Source organism: Apus apus, chromosome 4 (assembly GCF_020740795.1).
Source record: "Apus apus isolate bApuApu2 chromosome 4, bApuApu2.pri.cur, whole genome shotgun sequence".
Classification (NCBI taxonomy): Eukaryota; Metazoa; Chordata; class Aves; order Apodiformes; family Apodidae; genus Apus; species Apus apus.
Genome location: NC_067285.1, coordinates 68,731,189 through 68,756,735, shown reverse-complemented (window position 1 = coordinate 68,756,735; position 25,547 = coordinate 68,731,189). Strand labels below are relative to the sequence as shown.

At 41.5% G+C, this 25,547-nt stretch overlaps 1 protein-coding gene across 10 annotated transcripts in view; it reads right to left on the bottom strand.

Moving 5' to 3' along the window:
• FAM13A (family with sequence similarity 13 member A) overlaps nucleotides 1-22,354 on the bottom strand; it is a 130,834-nt gene extending 108,480 nt beyond the window's left edge. For 6 of the 10 annotated variants that reach the window (XR_007889429.1, XM_051618911.1, XM_051618915.1 and 3 more), the window contains exons 1-3: nucleotides 19,518-20,639; nucleotides 16,475-16,684; nucleotides 7,738-7,918 (exon numbers count right to left, since the gene is read on the bottom strand). Coding sequence is in view for 8 of the 10 variants with exons in the window: in XM_051618911.1 (XP_051474871.1) it covers nucleotides 7,738-7,918; nucleotides 16,475-16,684; nucleotides 19,518-19,764 (638 nt within the window). In the remaining 2 variants the exon portion in view is untranslated. Of the gene's footprint in view, nucleotides 1-7,737; nucleotides 7,919-10,372; nucleotides 10,440-16,474; nucleotides 16,685-19,517; nucleotides 20,640-22,312 lie in introns of those variants that run through there. The other 4 variants (XM_051618912.1, XM_051618914.1, XM_051618920.1 and 1 more) reach the window with 4 other exon arrangements.
• Between the last annotated feature and the right edge of the window lie 3,193 nt (nucleotides 22,355-25,547).

The window sequence follows — 25,547 nt, the reverse complement described above, 5'->3', positions numbered from 1 at the left end:
CAAGTACTTGGAAAAAAAATTCTGCTTTGTTTAAATGAGGCACCAGTATGTGACTCAGTCAAACAGGGCCAATAGCAAAGGTGCATTAGTACCGCACACTTTACAGGATATGGAGATTGAAACCATTGGTGAAGCCACTTTAGGGCAGAATAAGCAATAGTTCTCAAAGTTAAAATGATACTTGGGAACAGGAACAAGTTGTGAGCCTTCACAGAATCACAGAACCATTCAGGTTGGAAAAGACCCTTGCGATCACCAAGTCCAACCATCACCTCTACTCTACAAAAGTTCTCCTCTAAACCATATCCACCAACACCACATCCAAATGACACTTAAACACATCCAGGGATGGTGACTCCACCACCTCCCTGGGCAGCCTATTCCAGTGTCCAACCACTCTTTCTGTGAAAATATTTTTCCTAATGTCCAGTCTAAACCTACCCTGTTGCAGCTTGAAGCCATTCCCTCTTGTTCTATCAAAATAGGTTCATCAGTCTTGTTCATTTCAAAATATGATATGCAGCAGTGTTTCAAACTTCTGCACAATGTCCTACCAGCATGCCTGGTCTCTGGCTTACCCACCACAGCTCCATGCCACTCCTGTCCATGCAGTCCCATGCTCTTTGGGTTCTTCCAGACCACCTTAATCCAAGAGTGTGTCTCCTTCCATGGCAATGTTCAAAAAAGCTAGTCTCAAATAGGTTAAACCACATCAAAGTCCCATGTCACAGCTCTTACTCAAAATTAAAGTGACTTGAGGTCAGATTAGCTCACTGTGAAAGAATTAGTTACATTGTGTGTTAGTTAAATGAATGTACCTCAGGGTCATTGTAAACATGCTGTAACAGGCTAAATGTAGAGGGGGCTTATGAGAGTGAATCTCCAGACTCTATGGAGAGTGGTGCAGTAACACATCCAAACACGACTGCATCCAGCACGAGACAAGGCATCACTACAAAGCTCAGTCACCATCCACCACACCTGAGAAACTTTCTTCAAGTGAAAATGAGGGCCAGGAAGATTTGGGAGGTAGTAAACTGCCTGTAATGAGCTGGACTGAGATGACTGAACTGATTTATCCAGGCAACAACTGCTGACAGCTCCCTGTCACGACTGAGAACCAGCAATTTCCACAAGAAAGTGTGTCTCATTAAGAATTCTCTATAGTGTTCGACCCCACCCCGTCTGAGATGAAGAATGCACATTACCATCTCCTTAGATGGCTTTGCAGAAGAAGCTTGCTTAGAAGGACAGCACCATAATCCTAATTTACAAACCTCAAAGGGCTGTATATTCTGTCTTCTCTGACTGCTACTTTTGCTGTTTGTACAGCACCTTTTGTAGAAAAGCACCACAGTCACTTTAGCAGTCTCCTAGGGGATCTCGCAAGAAATGAAGGGATTCGGAGGTTAGGGAATACTATGTGGTTTTTTTGTTTCTTTAGCCTTAGCAAAACATTTTCATTAGTGCCTCAGATGCCGGTGAGCACCTTAACAAGCATGACTGAAGATTTTGAGAGGACAGCTGCAGTAATCTTAAAAGGTTACAACTTCAGGCAGTCTGTTTGCTCCTCTAGACAAATGTTACTGTCTGTAACATGTGTCCCCATTGCCACAGCTCAGCCCTGTACTTCAACTGATGAAAGTGATTTGTCTTAACACACTGGACCACAAACTGGTGCAGCTGAAAACAGGCACATACTCCTGTCTGCAGATTGCTGCAAGATCAGAGGCTAACAGATAATTAAAGATACAGCAACACTAACTTGAAGCAGGCGTTCATCTCAGTGCCTGTGAGCCATTTACATGCTCTGCATCATTTCCAGACTTAACGTCTCCCCATTTTGGACAAAAAACAAGGACATATATATCACTACTGAGATTTTACAGAAGCATCTTAGCTTCTGAAACACTGGAGATGCCCACAAGGCAACTAATTGCCTACATTTTAAAATCTGTTTCAGATTATTTTCTGTGACATCAGATTTAGGAGCCTAATGCAACTCACTAGTTCTTAGCTCTGGCTACATTAGTTGCAGCAGACCTGTAACGCAAAATGCAGGTAATGCAAAACAGAGTGATGCTGCCACAGAGACTTTACTGACTGGCTTAATTTATATACAAAATCTTTTGTTCCAGCAAAAACCCCTTTTTTCATCAGGAAATTGCAGTGATAGTAGGCATCTTTGAAAGCATGACCTACACGAAGAAGGACGAAGGGCAGTCCATAGCTTAACACCCACTCACAAAGTACACCACTCTCATGTCCAAATATTTCTAAACAGAAGCTCTTCAAAAATGCACCTTATGATTGTACATGCACTGTATTCCTGAGCTCAAACATAAATTTGTTTTGCACATATTAGGAAAAACTTCATCAATAAGAGGGTGGCCAAGCACTGCAAAAAGGTCCTTGGGGAAGTGGTCATGGCCCCAAATCTGTTTGTTATCAGACCTAGCTGGAACACTTAACTCTTAAAAGAGAGCTTACTGAAGGAAAAAAAAAAAAAAAAAAGCAGTAAAAGGAAAAGAAAAGTGGCTTCATCCTGGCTCAAACCAGGAGAGTGTTCAATAAGCATTGGACAACATTCTTAGATACTTGGTTTAAGTTTGAGGTTGCCCAGTTGGGAGTTGGGCTTGATGATCCTTGTGGGCCCCTTCCAACTCAGCATATTCTCAGGACAAAAAAGCTGGTGAAGGGTCCAGAGCACAAGTCCTATGAGGAGCAGCTGAGGGAACCATGATTGTTTAGTCTGAAAAAGAGGAGGCTGAGGGGAGACCTCATCACTCTCTACAACTAGCTGAAAGGAGGGTGTAGTGAAGCAGGTGTTGTCTCTTCTCCCAAGTAACAAGGACAAGAGGAAATAGCCTCAAGTTGCGCCAGGGGAGGATGAGACTGGATAATAGGAAAAATTTCTTTGCTGAAGAGTGTTCAAGCATTGGAACAGGCTTCCCAGGGTAGTCATGGAGTCATCAGTTCTGGAGGTGTTAAAAAAAACGTGTAGACATGGCACTTCAGAACATGGTTTAGCTAGCATGGTGGTGTTAGGTTGATGTTTGGACTTGATTATCTTAGATGCCTTTTCCAACCTTAATAATTCTATGACCGTAGTTTTTTCTGTGAAACTGCCCCTGACTTCAATTCTGGGTGTATGCTTTATTGATAATCCTCAATCAATATCAGAAGAAAGAACACTATCAACCCAGAGAAGTAACTTATTTTCATGGAGTTTTTCAACCAAAAAACCAAACCAAAACACAAACAAAAAAAGCCCCAAACGGAAATAATCACTATTTCATTCAACAGGTGAAACAGAAAATATCATAACACCTGGCACTGGACAGATCATAAAAGTGAAATTTTCTCAACTGATACTGTAGGGAGTAGGTGTTAACTAGAAGAGCAGAAGACCTGAGATGGAATTTGCCCAGAACACCCCTCCACTTATGAAAAGAGAACTACATCACTAGTGATCTTCAGTTCATTTCAATATAAGCTGTTCAATGGACTCCAGATGACAAAGCTAAGTACACAGCAGAAAATCAACAGGAGAAGAAAACATAAAATATATCACAGAAAGGCTTGGCAATATAGTCCCTTATGCACTTCCCAAAGAGGATACAAGCACTCATGAGTATGTAATATGATCATGGTTGAGAACGTTTATGGCCTTCCTATATTAGGCTTGATACTTTAAACTTGTATCATAGATGTAGCATACTGAATTCTTATGAAAAACAACTCCTTTACCCTGCTGGTAAATGCAGTATTTATAAATCTATACAAACCCTGTAAGAAAGGTTATGTTGCATGCTCCAATTTGCAATAATGAATGCTAGAACAACAATTTTCAGTACTCAGTACTCCTGATCCTGGCCTCACATTTGTTTTTAAGACTGATGTAGGATTGCGACTGCACTGCCTGAAAACAAGGTCCATTCACATTATGTTTCAAAGGCCAATATTACTCACTGAGGAGTCTTTAGATCAGGTTTTAATTCTTACAAACTCAGCCACACATTTGAAATATTTTTGAATATCTGAAATACCTACAGCTACCCTACAGATTATCTATTTTCTCCATACCTAGAGCCAATCTACCTTTTCTCCATTCCTAATACTTTATTGTACGACCTTTTGGGTACCTTCTGTTACATAGTCATAATACAGAAACAACTGCATCTAACTTCAACATTTCTGCTGGGTACCTGCATCTGCCCAGCACTTTTGGGAGGACAGAGCAACCTCTTGCAACATGCCTAATCTCTGTTGGAATGAAACACAGTCAGGTTAGTGAGGGCTTGAATGACGGAGGCCACATACAGAGATCATTCTTTGAGCGAGAGCTGCAAAAAAGGGTACAAATGGATCCTCTGCTTACTTCATAACTGGCAGACCTCACGTGTCTTATCATCCCAAACAAAGGACAGGATTAGTGCAGCAGCTCTTATGACAATAACTTCCACCAAGAGCAACCATGCTGCAAGTGTTAATACTCTACACATATTAGCCCAGTGACAGAAAAGACAACTCTTTATGCTTCCATACCTTCATTCTCATTGTTCCTCGAGGGCTGTATTTTTTTTTCCTACTTGACCTTTGGCTTCCATGACAATACATTTGAACAATCAAAGTCAGAAGAAAACAGTGCGCTATATCTCAAGCCATCATATTTTCCTTTTGAGCTGTTTGACCTTGCCCTTTACATTGTCCTATGATTTATAGCACATTTCATTACAAGGAACTCAAATACCCATTTTCTCCACTCTTCTATTAATTAGAAATAAGAAACTACAAGATAACCTTTCATTAGAAAAGCACCAGTGCAGTTTGTCAAAATAAGGAAGCAGGGGAAGTAATGGATAAGATAACAGTAATACAGGTTGAAAGATTAAGAGATGAGATCAACTACAGAGAGCATGACACAGAAAAATAGAATGAGATTAAGAGAATCAAAATGAAGTTGAAATGTCTGGAAAGTGGCCACACAGTGAGATTTATTAAACTGTTAAACAGCTTCAGTTATGGAACAGGAGATAATATGTTTAAATAGCTAAAATGTCACTTAGAAGACCTTGTAGAAAATATCATCTCTATCAGCAGATGAGCTTTATCTTCTCTGACACTGTGCATTAACTACACAGACTCCAACACTGATTTTAGACATGAGTGTGAATTTCTGACAGAAAAATCTCAGATCTTCCTGCTTCAAAAGTTAACTGCTGACAACCTGGATGCTAAGCCTTCTTTCCTTGTCCCAGAGAAAAACCTCATACACTGCTCTGTACAAACCACACAAAGTGAGAGTGTTTGCTTCAGCCACACGCTGATATTTAATTTCTGCAGCTAGTCTCTCTAGGGGCTCCCTGTAGCCAGAAGTAGCCTTGCCAAGAAGGCTTTCAGTCAGCCTTAATCCAGAGCTCTGAATTGTGTTCTGAGGATCTCTCACTGGCTGCTTGGCCAGCCAGTTGGCTAAGCCCAATGCCTAAAGTTCAGTCCTGCAAGTTCTCCTTTCCTCCTATCAAATCTGTTAATACAGATGGTTACAGTTCCAGCCATTTAAGACTGCATCCATTAACATGGGCAAAAAAGGTATTTGAACAGTGCTCACAATCTTCAGGAACACAATCCTGAACTACCTTGAAAAGCAGTTTTCTGATGAAACACATATCTGAACTACCAGATAGTGGAACTTAGTTTAAATAAAAATCCACATCCATAATTCTGATATGTTCATGTCTTCTAAAAAATGCATTAGCCATTTGCTAAGTGTCAAGCCTTGCTTTCACTACTTCTTTTGCTACATGAGCACTTATTTCTATGCATGTCACAACTGAAGGCCGCTATGTTTTAATCTCCAGGAGCCCTTGTGTTTTAATCTCTAGTGAACTCTGCCTCTCTCAGTCTCCTGCAACGGAACAACGTGATTCCGCACATCTTATACACAAGCACTATACCTTATAAAAGTTGTTATGGCTTTTCTATGCCAGCTTAGGAGCAGAGCTCAGTTGAGGCAACAACTATACAGCTTTTAAGTAGTATGCTTTTGTTTAATCTTAGGAATGCTGATTGCAATTCCAAACTGCAACTCTCTGCATTCCACACCTAGCACCTAAAAGTATGCAAAAACTTTCCTGAATGAAGCGATTAATAAACTAAGAATTTACTTGGGAGTTTGAGTCAGAGATTTAGCCACTGGACTTAAATTCTTCTATTTCACTTTGTTTCTTCTTAAGTCTACTAATAATTTCAACAGGAATTCCCAAGCTGCCCATACAAATGTGATCTTTAAAAATTGTTTTGCTCTTGTCAGAAATTTACTGTATTGTGCTTCTGTTAACTCTCATATTCATCTGTTCCTGCAAATACTACCATATTTTGAATTTTCTTTCTTTTAGAGAGGAAGACAGTTCTTTTCAAAATATGCTTTTTCTTTTTGTACTAACACAGCAAATGTTTTATTCCTGATATATTCACCTTCCTCATCGATGTGCGACATCTTAAGATGAGGCAGTAGTGCAATCACAAAGACAAGTTTTGGATTAAATATTTCATCTCTGCATGTTTTCTCCCTAATCAATAGAAAAACCTATGCTCCTTCAAAAAAAGAGCAGACAGCATCTAGCCTAGGTACATGAAACTGGATCAGTACATTAGAAAGAGCCTAATTTCTGTTTTCTCTGTTTAAAGAAGTCTACTTCTTTCCACTGGCTACAGGAATAGGGAGCTAAGCCTAGAGAGATAGTCTGATTAGGCAATTAATTTAATCTAAGTCTCATCAGGCAACTCAAAATTATTCCAGAGCACAATTTTTAAAGGATTGATAAAAATCCAATATTTACTACAAGGAACTCACTTTTTCTTTTTGCTGATACCATGCATCTTTCAAGACTAAAGACTGATCTAAATTCCCTCTCTGTCTCCTGTGTCTTAGATCTTGGATGCCAGCCAGAGGGTATATTACAGAGAAGACTGGCATGAAGATGCTAACAGTGCACTGCATCACAGCAGTGACTCAACAGAATCATGCTCATTCACGCGTTCTTGCACCTGCAATTAACTCTCATCACTACCGCTGCAAGGTCCACTAGCATGTACAACATGTCTTCACCATAAGCATCAAGGAAGTGGGCCTAATGAAAGAAACTAGTAAAACTAGTGAGTCTGGTAAGAAATCTCAAGAGGTCAATGGAAGCCCATAACCTCCAGAACAGTTGCTGAATATAATAGAAGGATAAAGAGCCCAGAATCATTGGCATTTTGAGGACAGACACCAGATCACAAGGACAAATCTGCAAAGACTATGCAGTATCTGTATCTAGAAATTATACAGCACCTGGGTGATGCATATGAGTTCTTTTCTCCCAGCTGGCCTTTCTCAAAGCCTTCTGCAGAGAACCACTAATATTATCTGATGGCAAAGGAAGAAAGCTGTATGAGCACAGGTCTTCTTGCTCTTACGCAGTCTGAAGGCCTTTCATTGTTACGGTTCTGCTTTGCTGTCAATACAGCAATAGAAAACTGACCAACTATCTAGCAAAACAAGAGGAGATGGGAGGGAAATTCAACTCCCATTCACTCCAAACAATAGCTTTAGCACTAAAATTTATTACAAAGCCCCATTTATTGCCTCCATTTGATCACCCTATCAAAACAGTATTCCAAGTTACATTTCTGCCCATCTGCTCTGTTACACTGTCCATCAACATATGGGAAAAAGTGAAAATCCTAACTTACTGAAAGCAGTTTGGTCCAAACACAGTGGCAAGATTGCAAAGGTTCATCCTGTTCTCCACATGATGTTCAGCAACTTTTATCAGGAACTTGCACAGATACTTCAGCAGGCAGTAATGAGCATCAGGCAGTTCTTTAAGGAGTTCTTTCAAGTTACTTTCCTTCTGCATGTCATTTCTAGTATCTAGCAAAAAAGGACAGAAATAAAAACATATGTATACGGTTTTCTACATAGCTGCCAATTTACATACACAGGTGAGCAAGCAGGGAACCTGCACTTTTCTCCTGAGGTTCACCTTGGCCACCACTGGCACTGTTTCATGCTCACCTCTACATTTTAACTGTTTTCTGAGCAGAATCAGCAGTGATCATAGGTAACAGGAGCATGTTCATATGCTGGTACATAGCTATACTTGCTTTAACTCCAGCTCTACCAGACCTCCTGCTTCCATGGTTTTTCTGGATCTTATCTCTACTTCTCAAACCCTGTCTCACACTCTATTTTAGTTTCCCCTCTCATGAAAACCTTCAAAAAGAAGAAATTAAAAACCAGTAAAACAGTCTCCTGAAATGCAGGTGTTTTTAGAACAGTATTATAGTACTTTCTCTGTATATATTTTATGAAAAACTCTATTTTGTATCTTTTGTCAGAATGACAACTCTGTACTAAGTCTTAGGCGAGGACTGTTTATAGAAAAAAGGCTGCTCAGAGCAGTGTTACACTCCATAATGAGCCAAAACATGGCCTAATAATAGAGAATAATCTTGTTATACTGTACAATCTTCTAGAATTTAATTATGGATAAAAGTTTCGCACATTGAACTGAGTAATTTTGAAGTATGACCAAGGTCAAATTTCTTAGGTGGCAGGTTTTTGTTGTTTGGGGTTTTTTTTTGTTTGGTTGGTTTTGTTTTGAAATATAAAATGCATGAACTTCACAAACACTGTGTACAGACAGATCCAGGCAGTGAACACAAGGTTGGCCTCACACACAGCTACTTAATTGTGTTTTGCTTCTGTGTTCCCTGAAACGGATTGTCTTGTTCCAGAGTAGCTGCTGGCTTATCATGAGACTACAGACATTCTCCCCATGCTTAGGGTAAGAAGGCATTTTTTCATTCAGAGGACATTACAGTCTGTAGCAAGGAGATTTTCCCAGCATTCAATCAAAACCAAACTCTTCTCAGTCTTCAAGACTTAGTTTTAAGTCAAGAAAACGTAATAGAACAGCCTGTACCTGAAACAGTTCAGCAACTAGTTGCTGCCTCTGCTGCAGGCCCAGCTACCAACATGCAGAGGAAAAAAAAATAACAGATAAACATCCTGTGCCCTGTGTTACAGGAACAAAGAACATTTTACATTCCCCCAACATTTTAGGGAGGAAAAATGGGGGGAAAAACAAAACACTTGGAACACAGTGTGAGGTTCGTATAAATGCCTCAGAAGTTTCATCTTCATTTTTACTTTTCATTTCCCAGAAATATTCCAGGGCTGGATTACACAGTATTCCAGGAGTGCTTTCAAGAGTGGCTAGTTGTGTAAATTAGTATTCTGTATAGAAATACCTGAAAGCGACTCCCGAGAACTTAACCATTAAGTTGCAGTATGATTTCTGTTTAACAAGCTGACATTTTTGTGGCTAACAGGCAGGATTTCTTCTGCATAGAGTTTTGTATGTATGTAGTTGCCACCATACAGTTGAACTTTTGGGACTTCATCTGCTTCCGTGCTTAGGTCTTCTGCCTTACATGACACTCATGGCAAAGTAAATGGTGAGAGAAGCCTTTTTAAATTTTATATGCATGGAAAATTCATTTTTATGTATTTGTTTTGGTACCATAGACTAAATTATAAATTCTTCTATCACAGCAGGCCAAAGTTAAAAATGCCAGGACCAAAAATTTCAAACTGATTAATTATATTCTTTTCTTCTACAGATAAGAAATTAGCTCCTTCAGAAAAGTCAAATATCAAATATGTATGAAGCAGATGAGCAAAAAGTATTTATTCATTGTGCATATTTCTTTCAAATTTTTTTAGAGCTATACAGAATAAAAACAATAATGACTTTGCTAGTATGGTAACTTAGTAAGAATAAGAAATCTGATTTATTATTTTTATTTCTGCAGCAAAATTTCAGGATGCTTCTGAAGACTGTACAATGGAATAACAATAAGGAATTTAATTGGATTTGTATGTGCACTGATCAAAGTGGACTGGACAGTCTCTGACTTGATTACTAATTATCATTTCATGAAGCTTAAAGAAAAACAAAACACAACTAATTTCCACACAGCCAGAATGTTAAAATTCACCTCCTAACATACTTTTCAGAAAATAAAAGAACTAGGACGTGGTGTTTTCTGGCATAAATCGCTTGCAGTTATGATGAGGAAAGCCAAAGCCATCTCTCATAAAAAATGCACCTTTTCTACCACCATCACCCCACCACCTAATTAGGGAATGCCCTTGAGAATTAATTACTTCTCTGAGCCTCCCACTGGGGCTTTAGATTGACAGGTACTTTTCCATTTACTGAAAATTTTTCCATCCCTTCTAAACTAGAAATATGCTAACAGACTTCACAAAACATCCTGAACACAGGTTTGCACTTTGACAACAAACAAAGCTATTGACCTCGTGGCATCAGTTGTATTTGGTGGGTAGGATGTCCCTGTCCATTAACCATGATGTATTATGTGGTGTAGATCAAGATCAGAGATTCTTATAGCTGGGCACAGCCAAACCTTTGTTCACTTCTGTACTTTCAAGAACAGAGACAGATATCAGATCATAACATCTTGAGAAATTACCCTAATTGAAGGACACAGAGACACTGAACAACATGAGGCAGCAAGCCCCATTTACTGAGCCATGAAATCTCTTCTCCTTGTGAAACGGGAGAAAGAAAACAGCTTTCCTCTTTCTCCTGCTTTTTCAGTGAAAAACCAAGGTAAGGAACTCAAGCCTTTCTCCCAACACAATCCAAAAAAACCAAGCCAAATTTGTTAATGCTCCTGCTGCTAACACTTATTTCATGGATTTCAGCTTTATTTTTAAAATTTACTATTACAATTTGTAGTGAAATTAGAGTAACATGCATACACAATATTACATGCATTTCTACATTTTTCAGAACAAGTGTACCTGTTATCTATGAACCTTCAAATAAAGCAGCTTTTCAACTTATTAGAGAGCAAAAATAGTCCTGAGTCATGCCAATCAATTGCTTGGAGCATTCTTTCTCCTTTTGTCCACCTGCTAGACAATTTTTCAATTTGCTTCAAAGTCAATCACTAAGGTTTATCTAGCTCGTACTGACCATCAGAGAAGCATCAGAGCACCAGAGCTGTTTATGCTACCAAACAGACAAGCATCAAGTATGTCAAAGTCCTAAGCTTATGTACATGCGTAATTTTGTGAAGTACAAGCTGTCCCATGGAAGTCAAGACAACCAAGTGCAGTCCTTCTTATTCAGTCAGATTAAAGAGGGTGGCATGAAGTTAAACATATGCTTCAATCTCTGCAGCATCCCGAGATGAGACAAATGAGCTTGTCAATAATGGAAACAGAGTGCCAGGTTTTCAAAGGCAATTCATTAACCTATATTCAAGTCTTATTTCCGGATATGCCCAGCTACCAACACAATCGTGATTTCCAAGCACAGCACATGAAGGTCTTTACAAAATTTTGCTCAATACAGCAGAGAGAAAGGAGTAAAAGAAGAAAGAAGGCTATGGGGGAAAGTGGTCTCAAGACAGTCAACGGCATTTGCTTTTTTATACTGGGAGCCTGCCAGAAGATATGTGAAGCAGACAGCACCCCAGCAGAGGTCTGCAAGAGAAGCCTTGCTAGATGAGCAGCCAGGAAAGGCTTGAAATCAGGGATGAGATGATGGTTTCTGGGCTGAAGAATGGAACAAAACCAGCAGCCTCAGGCCATGTCTAGGCTTATCAGCCAGAGGACACAGAATACAGTGTGACAGAGGCAGAGGGCCAAGGAAGCCAGCAAGGGCAGGGTGCCACCTCAGAACTGAGCTAGGGACTTGCTACCGAGGGACAAGTCAAGGAGACAACTGAAAAGCACAAGCAGTCTCTCTAAAAATCTTAATTAACTAGAAACAGGAGCCCCAACAGGGTAGGAGACAGACACATTTGCAAGGGTGTTTTCAGTCTTACTTTATTTCAGTATACACCCACAGATCACAAGAAGAGGAACGTATTTTCCAGTGGTTCATCCTATTTCTGAACACACTGAGAAACAACATGTTTCTTTGACATGCTACAGACACGATCTAATTCTGCAATCCTTCCCTTCACCTTCTACTCCCTCCCTCTGTAGGGGATGATGCCTGAACATCACCAAAGGTACGGATGCCTGCAGACAGGTGTGTGTAATGGCTTTGTTCATGGTTCAAATGGTCTGACCCCAAACAACTCCAGCCTGAAAGCACTGAAACCATACCAGCACATTGCAATGCCCTAGCTAATTGTCTCTGCTGTGAGGCGTGGAATAGAGTCTAGGGCTCAGTGTCTGCATAGCTCTCAGCTGCTTTGCATGCTACCAGCTAGGAGAGCAGACATAAAAGCTTGCATCTGTCTGTAGCTATCAACATACCACAGGAAGTTAATCTTCAGCACATAGGCAGCAGGTTGTACATTGCAGTACCACTGCACTCATGGGGTGACTGGAAGAATCAAAGAATTTCTTTCCACCTCCATAATCTATGGGACATGGGACTCCAGTCACTCTCTGCCAAGAAGCAATCTGCCTCAGACACAATCCAGCCCCAGAGAAAAGATAAAATCATGCATTGTTGCCATCAGTGGCAGAAATGCTACAAGTCTTCATCATATGAAGGCTGTTATTACAAACCTTGCCCTGCATCATTACGGCACTTTGCAGTGCTGTACTTCTGCTTCATTCCAACATATTGGGAGCATAGCACTCCCACTTCTCTTGCAGCTCTGCTGAGTCTCATCATCTGCATAAGAAAACCACTTCCAAAAGTTTTTAACTGCGTAACAAACCTATTCTGCATGTTGAAAACAGAAGTTACTTCTCTAGTTTGGAACTAGTCCTGATAACAACAAAATGACAGTAAAAGCTACAAGAAAAGGTTAAAATCATGCCACACGAGCCTGGAGAACCACAGACATCTATTGAATCTGATTTGCTGCATTGCTGCAGTTACCGTGGTTAAAGGGTCAGCTCTCATATATTAATTCTCACAGTCATGTATTAATTTTCACAGTCACTGTTCAGGTTGAAATTTGACCCCTAAAATCCTATACAGAACCTATATTTTTTATTCTTTTTCTCCATATAACTCCAACAGCTGCTACCTCCTAAGAATTCCCTAAACTGACCTGTTAATCCAGAAGGCAGTTGCTTCCTCCCTTCCACCACCTTCTATCCCTCTCTCTGAAACTAAAAGGGCTGTTCCTGGGCACCAGACAACTTTGCCAGCCATGGCAGGCTGTGAGCAGGAGGTATGCAAGATAAAACTCGCATCTTGCTGCTGCCCACTGAAAAACACATATTGTCTACAATGGAGCAATGTCAAGAAGCCAGAGCGATCAAATAGCATTCGACTTAACTACACTGAGTACTGAAGAAAGGCAGGATCCTATGCTTCACTGTACCACTGCTGGAGGAGGGAATGCAACAACAATGACAAAAGATAAATTCACATAAAGAAAAAGCTTTCTGTATGCTGAAAAGGAAAAGTACAATAGCAATCTGTCTTGCTGAAAGCAAGTGACCTGTGAAAGGGGATAAGAGCTGTGCATACAGTTCCTAGTATGTACAAATGTCTTAAGAGTCAGTGTTCATGATATAAAAGATAAGGAATGAAAAGCCAGAAGGAATAAACAAGCTCAAGCAGAGATTGCTGTATGGGAACTGCTGATTTGTTCCAGCTGAGGTTTCTGAAAGAAACTTTCACCCCTCCACAAGCATGGCCTGTTTTGCACAGGCAGGCACAGCTCTGCTCTGCAGTGATGCCTCAGTCACAAAAGAGATTGTGACGGACACATTTTACCCCAGGACTCCCTGAAAAAAGCAGCCTTCATATTTACCAGGTGCTCTGAGGTGACTGGCCAACACAAAGACCACTATCAGCATGTCCCTGGCCTGCACTTGCTACACACATTTCTGATCAACATCTACAGAGGGAGGCCCTTCTCAGCAACCACTGCTCTTGTCCAGTGGCAGAAAGAGAATGTCAGGACACACCAAGCAGCCTTCAGGATACACGACCTGATGTTTTCTGCAACTGAATAGTATTGGCATTACACTGAAGGTTCACATAAACTGTAATGTGTCAGGATTTGGGGGCAGCCTGCAGAGCTCCGTTTCACGTGACATTGTGCAGGTTGGAGCCAGTGTGCCAAACCAGCTGTGTAGACTTCCTGAACTACTAATGGGCCACATTCTCTCTTTTTCATAAAAGTTTCAAAGATTATACATGGAATTAGAAAGGGTTACAACTACAGGTAAAATCTGTAATTGTCAGTCCAGCTATTTTTAACTAGAGAAAACACTCCCTAACAATTTTTATAGGAAGTAAAGTAATTGTGTATTATTCTCAGGCAAAGATCTCAGCTGGCTTAAAAAAATGCTGAAACTAATTCCTGAAAATATTCCCAAGGAACTCTACTGTAATCCCAAAAAACCTTCTCTCAACCAAAGCTTCAACAGGAGGGAATATAGAGGTTGTACAAGAGCTTGTAACCGCCTTCACTGTAGACGCAGAGCAAAGTGGCTCCAGATTCAAAGTAATTTTTTATTAACCTGTTGGCTTAGAAAGAGTGTGACCTACTTTCTTCATAGTTTACACAAAGAACACCCAGGCATGCACTCTCTTGGTACCATTTTGCAATAAATACCCTTGTACATACTTTGATAAGTGAATAGATAACTCCTCCAATCCTGCATAGCTGGTTGATCATTTAACTGTAAATAAAGGCCAATCTGCCACTTAAGCTAATCTGAACCTGATGAAAGTCAGCAGCACCTTTTAAAGCAACTCATTCAGGAAACCCTCAGTTTTCTTCAAACTTTACAAAAAACCCCTCCTTTCTGTAACAGCCAATCAAAATTATAATGGGAATATAACTGGGGCTTATTGTGCAATACAGGCAAACTTAGCTATGAAGACATGTCATAGCTGGACTGACTGCATTTGTAAGTTACTGGTTTTTGAAACAGGAAAGCTTGGTGGGTACCTCTGCTAAGTAAGGGTATCTATCTCATTTCCATAGAAACTGGGGAGATTTTGCATTTCCTGTGGGAAGCAGAAATAAGTTAAATTTTCCATGAACAGCACCGTTCACAAAGTACATCAGTAGTTCCTGGTGCAATATGCCAATATGACCTTTGTAGGGACAAGGATGTGGAACAGCAAAGGTGCAAATTTAAGAAAATTTCCACTTAAATGGTGGTTTATGAGAAAGAACATAATTAAATACGGCTCATGAGTCAGACCTGGTGAAATCTACAAGACTCAAAAGAAAGCACAGCTATGACCAGAAAAAAGGGACTTTCTCAAACAATGGCATGTTCCTACACAACACTTCCTGAACCCTACCCTTGAGCCCCAAAGAACTTTACTGAATCAGGGAGGTATTCTACACAGCCCACATACAACCTGATTACAGCTGAAACGCCTGCATTCAAAGGAAGGCACAGAACTCTTCCCTGGTGCACCCTCAACAGTCTGTACAGCCCCAAACAGGAAAGAAGACACAGTTGTGTTCTCCCTCCTCCAGAAAATGGCTAACAGCTCCATTGCAGGCAGGAACAGTGGAAGGGAGACCTCAGGACAATAGTGTGAGAACTTCGCACTGTCTTCCACTGGGCATGCATGTCAGAGCATATATTCCTGCTCTGCATCATGCATCACGCATCACATTTGCCTGCTTCACTGTAAAGAGCACAACTCTAATAACATTTGCCCTCTCACTTTGCAAGAAGAGGTATTGACCACCTGCACCAAGAGAAACAAACTGCCACTGATCCACACAGACAAGGAACAGGGCCAACCATCACCTATTTCACGTAAAAACAACACAGTCTGCTACAGATTAATTAGATTGAGAAATCACTTGATAGTTGTGAAAGTTCCAACTTTCTAAAGCAGAAATTACATTCTTTCTTACAGTTGATCCATCACTTGAAGGAGAAAAAATAAATAAAGAAAAAAGAATTCTAGATTGTTTGCTGTAAAGTCTGCTGTTACTTGCAAAATGGCTGATTTTTTGATAGGCAATTACATTACTTAGTGAGAAGCAGAAACCTAAACAATGTGTGCTTTGGGTCCAATGGATATTCAATCTGATTAGGAGATGAAGTTGTAACTTTTTGGAGTTCATTAGAATGAAACCACTAGAAATCGCCCTAGCAAAACAGAAGCAAATCTGTGTCCTATACAGACTGCAGCTATTGTCTACAAGCTTGCTCAAAAAAACCAGCTGATCATTTCTGTTTATATTCAGCACATATAGGTGGATTAGGAAATCACAAATAGCCCAGACTTCACCAAACACGTAAGAAAAAATTGTCTGTCTCTTGTAACAGAGTTGCACATCTGTGAGCATTCTGGGAGCAGGTGAGTCAAAGGAAATGCAGAACAAAGTAGGTAAACTAAGAAACAGAGAGTATTGGTTATGCTCACTGCACAACCAATTATCCGGAAGGAAAGTGCATTAAAGGATGGAGATTTTACCTCTTGCTTACCCTGGTAAAGCTGAATGAACCTGGGATGTAAGGCAGAGGTGATTATCCCATCTGGCAACTCTCTCAAAAATAATTTTAACAGACTGGCTGCTGAGTAAACATCACCATCTTTAACGAGTTCCACTTTTTCTCCACGCTCATACTGCAGACGCAACTGTTCCACCGTTTTCATGCTGCCGTTTACCCTGAAGAGGCCTTCCTGCATCATACCTGTAATTACACATTGCAGATGAGATTGATCTGAACTGAGACACCCCAGTGATAGGATGAAGCAGATATTCTAGTGTGAACAATACACTTAGAGAAATAGAAAGGAGGGCAATTAAGACAGCATAGTCTAAAAAAACCCCTCTACTTTCCTCCCCAGAAACCCTCTCTAGTCGAGGAATTGGATTATGATAATTAACAAATACTAGTGACTGCAGCTTGAGGCCTAGGATACTCTCTGAGAACCCACTAAACTAGTGGTATTACTCTAACCTCATACCATGCAGAAATCAGTTGAGACAACCACATTTTGCATTGGTATATTTCAACAGAAAAGGATCCATATTCTACAAAACAGTCCTGTTATTTCACTTCTGCAAGTGGCCCACTACCTTGAGTGGGACTCCATCACGCTGAAACACATGACTACTTCTGGGTTCACAGTTCATGGTAACAGCTTCTTACCTGTGATGATCAGAAAGCAAAAGTATCTGAATACGTACTGATTGCTGCAGTAACTCTATCATAAGGACTGCAACTCTACTGTAGCAGAAGAATCGCAGTGAGCAAATGCGTATTTTGGTCAGCATCAAGCTCACGGCATTTTGCAATGGAAAAGAAAGGTAATAATTTCAGGTCAGATACCTGACACTCAGTGAAGCATATGCAGAAAGGAGGAGGTGTTCATGGAGGAAGCCATATGAATCACACTGTATCAAACATTACTTTCTAGGCATATGTTGAGATTTAAAACCTTCAATAAAGGGACTAAAACTGAACACAGTAAATTAATTTTCTGCTAGTACACACTCACCACAAAAATTCTGCCTTTTCCAATACTGTGTTTATAGACCTACTTATTCTTCTCCAGAAGCGTAACATTGAAAGGATCAAAATATGAGTGGTTTTCATCAGTTCAGAGTAGACATGACTGAACAGCAGCCTGACAGAAAGCTTCCAGTCCAAGAAAACAATATTGATGCAGCAGAGTTTGTAGAAAGAAATAATATATTTACTTGGACCAGAATAAAAATTAATCTAGTAAGTAAAAATAGAATGGACAAGCACTCGAGCATTTTGCTTGACTAATATAAGATACTGCTTACAGATCCTGTATTCTTGTATTCACCGCAGAACAGTTATATGACATGCTGTACTGCCATCTTGGGGGCAGCAGCAAACACCACATCTCAATAATAATTTTAATTTCTGCAGCACTAAGTAAGCAAAGAACAGTCCCCACACAGGTAAAACTTCCTTTGCTATTTCTCAGTCATTTATTGAAATAAAGAGAGGCTAGAACATACTGGTAACAGTAATCAGATACTACTAAATTCAGCATTGGAAGGCTTTGTTTCACCTATAAATTTGAAAATAGGTAGCTTAATGCAAACTTAGTTCAAGGATGTCACTGCCCAACAGTCAGCTTGGCTTTTTCAAATTAAAAAAGCTAGAAAAGCTCATGAGCTAGATACGAGACTATGAAATGGTCTGGCTTTAAAAAGCCCTATAATGTCTACCACAAAAACTTTGCAGGATAGCAGTGGTAAGACAATATTGAACCAACAGTAAAACCATGATTCAAAGAAGACTCCAAATACTTTGAATTCATACCCAGGCCTCTGCTGAAAATGTCTTCACAGTTAACTTCACCACCAATTCACAATGCAAACCTTAGGCAAGCCCAGGACACTGGTTTAAAAAACATGTAAGAGGGCATCTTTGATACCTTGCTTGCACTTTTTGAGAAACAGAATGGATTATATCTTTATTGGGACTAGAAAATCACCTTGATGCTGAGAAGCCTAGCTAATCTTGCTGCAGACTAAAGGACTTGGCTTGTTTAGTTTACATTTGGGAAACAGTTGTGTGAGATTCAGATGTTTCTATGGGACACTGAGCACAGCCCACAACTTGCAGTGAAGAGAGTTTGTCAGCTTTTGGTTTTGATGAAGCCTAAATGATGCAAAAACTTTTTCTATCCTTGCTCTTTCAGTGTTCTAGCAGATTGCTTTAAGGTAAATTGAAGTAGATTAAGGAAGATGCTGCTGTGTAAAGGTAGGATCATGTTTTAAATTTGCACTGTACCTTAATCCAAGCTACCTTTCAAGACACATTTGCATCTGTCAGCTTCTAGTGGTCTGTCAAGGTACAGACATGGAAATGAAGGCTCTGCAATTGGATTATCATTATTGAGGAGCTAAAGGAAAAACCTGAGGGTAAAACTACATGCAGCTTCTTACAAGATGAAATTACCTCTACAAAATTTTTTCTGTTGCTAAACAACTGTCATGGGATATATCTGCTCTAGATTTCTGCAGACAGTTGTATTTCAACAACAGCAACTAAATTAATTTAATTAAATTAATGCAAAGAGAAGCTAAGAATTGGACACCTACTTCCCTGAAGGGATTAGTAATAACTGGAATTCACTTGAAAACCTGTAAGAACGTGTATTCCTATTCAGTAATGAACTCAGATGGGGTGGGGGTGCACGTGAATACCTCTGTATAGATACGTATGTCTTCTTACTGTCAGAAAGTGTTAGAGACAAATGTTTTGCAAATAGAAAATGTCACAAACCTTCACAAGTGAAATATATTCCATTTATGAACAGAACAGCTTATTTATGAGAGTGTGCTGCTACATAACACCGTAGCTTATCTCTATAAACATCCTATTAAAAAGCAAGTTCAGCATCAACACAGTAAGAAGCAATGCATGTGGTTAGTGACACCAGCTTATTCAGCCCCTGTACTACAAAAAAGACAGATCCCTGCCTTTGAAATCTCACATAATGAATGCTACCAAGCAGAAGTGTCTCCATTAAGCTTACCATGCTGGGTGAGGTACTCAACTATATTCCACACAACTACTGGAATGCCGTTCTTGCTCAGTCCCTGCTGCTGGAGCTCCAAAAGACTCACACCAAACACCTTTGGATAGGTCGTGTCTTTCTGCTTGTTCAGTGGAAATGCAGCTATCTTTTTCATGTCCTCCTTCAATCTCACAGCAGATTTGCTTTGCTTAAAGGACCAGAGGAAAAAAAGTGCTTTAGTCACATTTGCTGCAGAAGGTTGCATAATTACAACATAAGCACAACTATCAAGACTGGCTTTTATGCTCCAGAATAGGTTTTTGGCCTTACTTTCTTTTAATCCATTGGAAAATCTCTGTCAAGTACAAAAGTATAAAGGAACAGAGAAAAAAACAGAAGAGTAACCAGCAGGAAAAGAGTATAAGCAGTCTGTAGTTAAGGGAGAAAGACACACTTTCGTAGCAAGCCTGTTACTAGAGTAACAAGTAATCTCGCAAGAGATTCTTTTCTAACTCATGCAGTTCAGATGGGTTACAAAAGCAACTGGACAAACATGAACATGAAAAATCCGAATACGCCACCATGAGTTCAGGTTATCTCCAGGATGCCTGTCAGACTCTGGGAGAGTACTCTGGGGAAGGTTCACTGCATCCTTCTTGCAGATAGGGATTCATTTTGGCCACTGTTAGGTGAGATGGGTCCTTATGAAAGCTTTTATGTTTAGCATCTACTAAATCTGAAAATTAATTACCGCGATTTTAAAGTTAGAAAGGGACTATGTAATCTAATCACTCACAATAAGGGGGGTGGAAAAACCTCTCCATAATAAACTCCTAACTACATTAATCTAATAGGTTTTTCTAGAGGCACAACATTCTCAAAAGTTTTGAGTTGCAGTGACAGTGAAAACATGACAGCATAGCCAATAAAACCCAAGGGAACAACACAGTACAGGATTAATTTATGGGATCAATAATAGGCAGTAATCTAAATCAGCATACAGTGCTGCAGTTGTTTGGAAAGACAACTCAAGGCAGAGAAGCAGTATCACCTACCACAGTTGTGTTTCACACACATCTAAGCATTGCTTCAGTAATACAGACAAGCACAGTACAACTCAGCAAACTTCTCTCACAAAAAAAAAAAAAAAAAAAAAGGTACGTTTTTCCATTGATTAATGTCCTCATGTTTCCAACATCACACTGCAGGAGCCAGGGACCACTGATACTGCATAGTTCAACATGCTTAAAATTTAACTTATTCCTACTGTATTTTATTAAGAAACTGGAAGTAGAAGACTTACATATATAGAATATTGTACAGTAACTCAAAGTGCTCAGACTCTTGCTTAGGTCGTGGTGCTTCACTGTGTTAGGACATATTTTAGCAAGACATACATATTTTATTTTAAACCCTTGTAATCTCCTCATTTGTAAGATGATTTTTTGTCTGCAGCCCGTAAGCAACACGAACGTCTGCACTGGTGCTGCAACTAAGCATGACTGTCCTTTCAGGTATAAAATCATCTGGCAGTTTGTTTCACTCACTTTGCTGTGTTTTCCAATTAAACGCAGCTGTTTGGAGCACGTGTGTTCCAGGTCCTATGTGACACTTTGATCTTTACAAAAGGTGTTGCTTGTATAAACTTTATAAATACCTTTTATTATTTGTGAAACAGAATTGCAATATATAAATAAACTCAACATTATTGTTGGTTTTACCTTATAAATATTTATGATAAACAGTACATGCATCAATCTTTGAAATAAAATTTGATTCCCTTATTAAAATATCCCATCTCTTTTAAAAATAGGTGTTCCCATTTATGATTAAACAAATAATATCTGATTTTTCACTCCAAGCAGACACATGCCAAGGTAATAATCATGTAGCCTGGGTAAAATTCAGAAGACAGCAAAAATCTCTTGATCAGTTTCTGAGCAGCCGCGATCCTCAAGAGAGCTTTTCCAATTAAGGCCCTGAATTAGCCTCACAATCTTGCCTAGTTACAGGTTTCCAGCCTGTTTCCATTTCAGCATTCAAAGACATGAGTCACGGAGCTGGATTTACTTGAGAAAACTCCTATGTTAAATTTGCAAGAGAACTAAGAGAAACTTCCCACGTACACAGAAAAGGAATTTTTTCAGGTTGTTTCAGCATCTGGAGAGGATGCACTAACTAGGAACAAAACATTATGCTTATCCACAACATGCACCTAAGCAAAATCAAAATGAAATCACCTCCTCAAAACAGCTTTTAGACAAAGAATTCAATGTTACGTGATCTTATAGATGGAAGATCTGATTTCACCCAGCGAAAAATTGTCCAAACACTAACTCAACTGTTACTGATCACCAAGACCGGACAAAGCAGTTTAATAATCTCTGCATGATACCGCCGTGAAGTGCAGCCCAGAGAACACGGCTGGAGTTGAGAAAAGCTATTTATATGCCACAGGGACGCACTTTTTCAGGTCACGCAGCAAGCTGAACACAGGGCACAGCACAGCGCAGTTGCTCACTGGTTAAAAAACGAGGGGGAAGGGGGAAGCGCCTGGAATTGCCTTTATTCATCTTCGTCTCTCCCAAAGGAGCGGCAGCTGCCAAAGCGGGAGAAGGAGAGCGCTCGGGATGGGAGCGGGCCCAGCCGGGCCTCTCTTCCCGCCAGGGCCCCGGCGGCAGGAGGGCGGCAGGGAGGCCATGGACACGCAGCCGCCCCCCGCTCCCCTCGGCCCGGCCGCGCTCCCCGGCCCCCCCCCGGCAGCGCCGCCCCCCTCCCCGGCCTCCCGGCCCGGCCGCCCAGCCCCTACTCACGCGTATGGCCAAAGCCCCGGCCCCCATGCCGAGCGGCGGCCGAGCCGGCTCCCGCAGCCCCCCTGCCCGCCCGCCTCGGCCGGGCCCGGCAGCCCCCTCCAGGCGGGAGGCCTGGCCCAAAGCTGCCGCCCGCCGCGCCGGCCCGCCCCGCCGCCTGCCCGGGGAGCGGGGCCTGCCCCCTGCCCCTCCCGCGGGAGCCGCCCGGAGGGCTCTGCCGGGAGGGAAAACGCTCCCGCGTGCTCCCTGGGACGTGGGGGACGAGGAGGAGGCCCCGCCGCTTTCCCGGAGACCCCCCCCGGCATCGCTGCCGCCCGAAGCCGGGCAGCTGCCGCTTGGGAAGAGCGGACGCCCGGCTTGGGTGAGAGTCCGGGCTCCCTCCGAACCGGGCCGCCGCTGCGAACACCACCGCAGAACCGGCTTTCAGCCCCGTCACGTTAGCGAGGCCCTGGGCGCTGTGGCGAAACCCCGGCGCCGCCTGCCCTCGCACGCCTCGAGGCCCGCTCGGGGGCGGGCAGCGCGGCGCGGAGCCGGCTCCGCGCGGCGGCACGAAGCCCAGCGCCCAGGAGGCCGGAGGTGGCACCGACAGACGCGCCAGGGCCCGGGGAGCGCGACACGGTGCAGCGTTTGGCCTGAGTTCAGAAAGGGCAGAGCGCTGTAAACACAGCGCCCCTGATTTTCCATCTAGGGATGTGTTGGTGAAACAAGAGAAAGGTTAGGGTGGAAAGGGGAGGGAAGGAGGGGACACCTCACACGGCTCGCAAGTGCCCGCAGTCACGTCTTGGCAGCAGCAAGCAGAGGAATTCATCCCCCCCGTGCCCTGATCCCAGTCACCCCAGGCTGGAGGCAGAGTTTGTCCTGGAAGTTTAAAGCGTGCTTCCAAACAGCACTGTGGAGTTGTGGCGCTTGAAATGTTTGACCCTTTTCTGTGGAAGAAAAGCACGTAGACACATGCTTATTTCTGTGTCCGCTCAGATGCAAGTCTTGCTCAGCAGGGCTTTAGCACTGGAGTGGGATCTAAGGTCTTTGGAAAGTGCCTCTCAGAAATACCCGCCTCTGCTGCAGGGACAAAAGAAAGTCCGTCCAAGTAGAGGAAAAGGCAAGAACATCTTTTTGAGCTCTCCGTCACAGAGAGATACGCTATCACTATGAAATGCTACTTGCAGATTTAAGTTTTCATTCACCATTTATTTTTTATTAGATACTGCAACCAGAATCTCCTTTGTACTCAGTTTCCATTTTCCTCTCTAAGCCAATCTAACCCAAAATTACTATGTTTTCAATCTGTGACTTTACAACAAGAAAGTTAGACTATGGCATTAGTGTTTCCTTTTAAGTCATCTCAGGGTGAGTTGATGCAACATCCATCTCCTCATCTGTCCTCCTCTTTACTGTAAGCCTCTAGCATGCTTTTCACATAAATCACACACAGCTCTCTCCTTCTTAGTCCTAATTGCAGCTCTACATTGAAACCCAGTGGCATGCTTCAAACTCCTCTGTAGAGAAAGCTGAGAAACTGAGACTCCCTGGAGACTTTGAGGGTGAAGAGTTCAGACATGAACCCACAGTGAACAGCAGTTATGGCATTAAGGCTTTTATAAACGCATGTTGAGAGGCAGCAGGTATATTCTCATTCTGTAAAAAATAAGAGCAGAAAACAAGCATCAGCAGCCCCAGTACTGGCTGGAGTGCAGTATTTTTCCACCACAGCTGTTTATCCAAGTTGGGAAGTCACACTTCTATTAAATCACTGGAGCACTTGGGGCTGTGACATGCTGGTAATTTTTCCCTGGGTTAATAAAGACACTTCTGTACTTGCTTAAAGCCTTTAGAGAGCAGAAGGCCAGCACACTTGTCTGCTGTGTGGCAGAAGAATGTAAACCAGACTGAAAATTCCGAACTGCCTTTTTCCAATCCTAACTGCTGAAATCAGCCAAAACGTGCTGTGGTGTTTGACTGTAGTTTGCACCCTACTCAGGAAACCTTCACTGTTTCCCTGAAGCAATTAAAAAAAAACCCTCAGAAAACAAAAAATCAAAAGCAGTCATACCTATCACAGAGAAAAACTCCAAAAACCCAACAACAAAAAAGGGCACCTCTGTATAAGATCCCCATTATGCTATTTCATGTTTTCTGGCTAAGGTGTTGCATCAAACCACTGCAGCAGTCACACATGCAAGGAGAAGGAGCAAGTTCCACCAGGACTAGTGATTTTCTAAGCTGCTATGAGACACAACACTGCCTTTTGCTGTCTGTTCCCTTTTCTACCCCTGGAGAATTTTATACTACATGGGTAGTACAGCTCTAGGATGAATATTTACGCAACTTGTCATGAACATGTCTAAGAACCATGAGATCTCAAAGCAGAGCAAATGCATTGTGAAGGACTTAAAAAAGTGTATGAGACACACAGGTTAATTACAGTTAGTTTTAATGACACACCATGCCTACCTACTTTGGGTCACATAGTTGTCTTTTTGTAGTTCTCAGCTACATTGTTGTCATCCGTATGCAAGAAGTTCTCAATGGCTTTTTAACACACGCCTTTTAAGGGGAGCCAATGGAATATATTGTCTGGCTGAGATACACACCTACATCATCTGCTCTCTAATTCCACATAACAGCTAAAAGCCAATGTAAAAACACTGCAGAGGACAGGCTAATAAAATAACACTATGAATCAAGCAAGGAAAAAAAAAACATTTTTTTTCCCCTTTCACTTGTTTACAATTAGGGCATTTAACCTCAGATGTTGAAACAACATTCCCATGGGGGAAGAAGAGCTGGGGTAGTCTTAGAAGTTCAAAGAAACTTCCTCACGCAACTTCTGTTAATAATTCCATTATCTCTGCTATGCAGTATGTTGCTTTAACCTGACTTTTATTCATTGTTTTCACTGTGACATCAGAATTCAGCACTCATTTCACAACTGCCTGCATAAAAGCAGGCTGCTGTGAAATAAATGACTACTGCCAACTCCAGCATGCTTGAACATTACTCAGTTCTTTCCTGGCTAGCCCAAGTAGCCAGCAACAGGACACTTGCTGTGACCTTCCAGGGCACTCATGAGAAGGCCAGTCCAACAAAACACGGGGCATACTCCAGTGACCAGCATCGTGCAGGTGAGAAGCATCAAGAAGCATGCAAAAGCAGCTGGAAATTGCCAGTCTAGCACATCTGGATGACACTTTACCATGTCTGTAACTAATGGGAACTTCACATCCAGGCACCTTTTCTA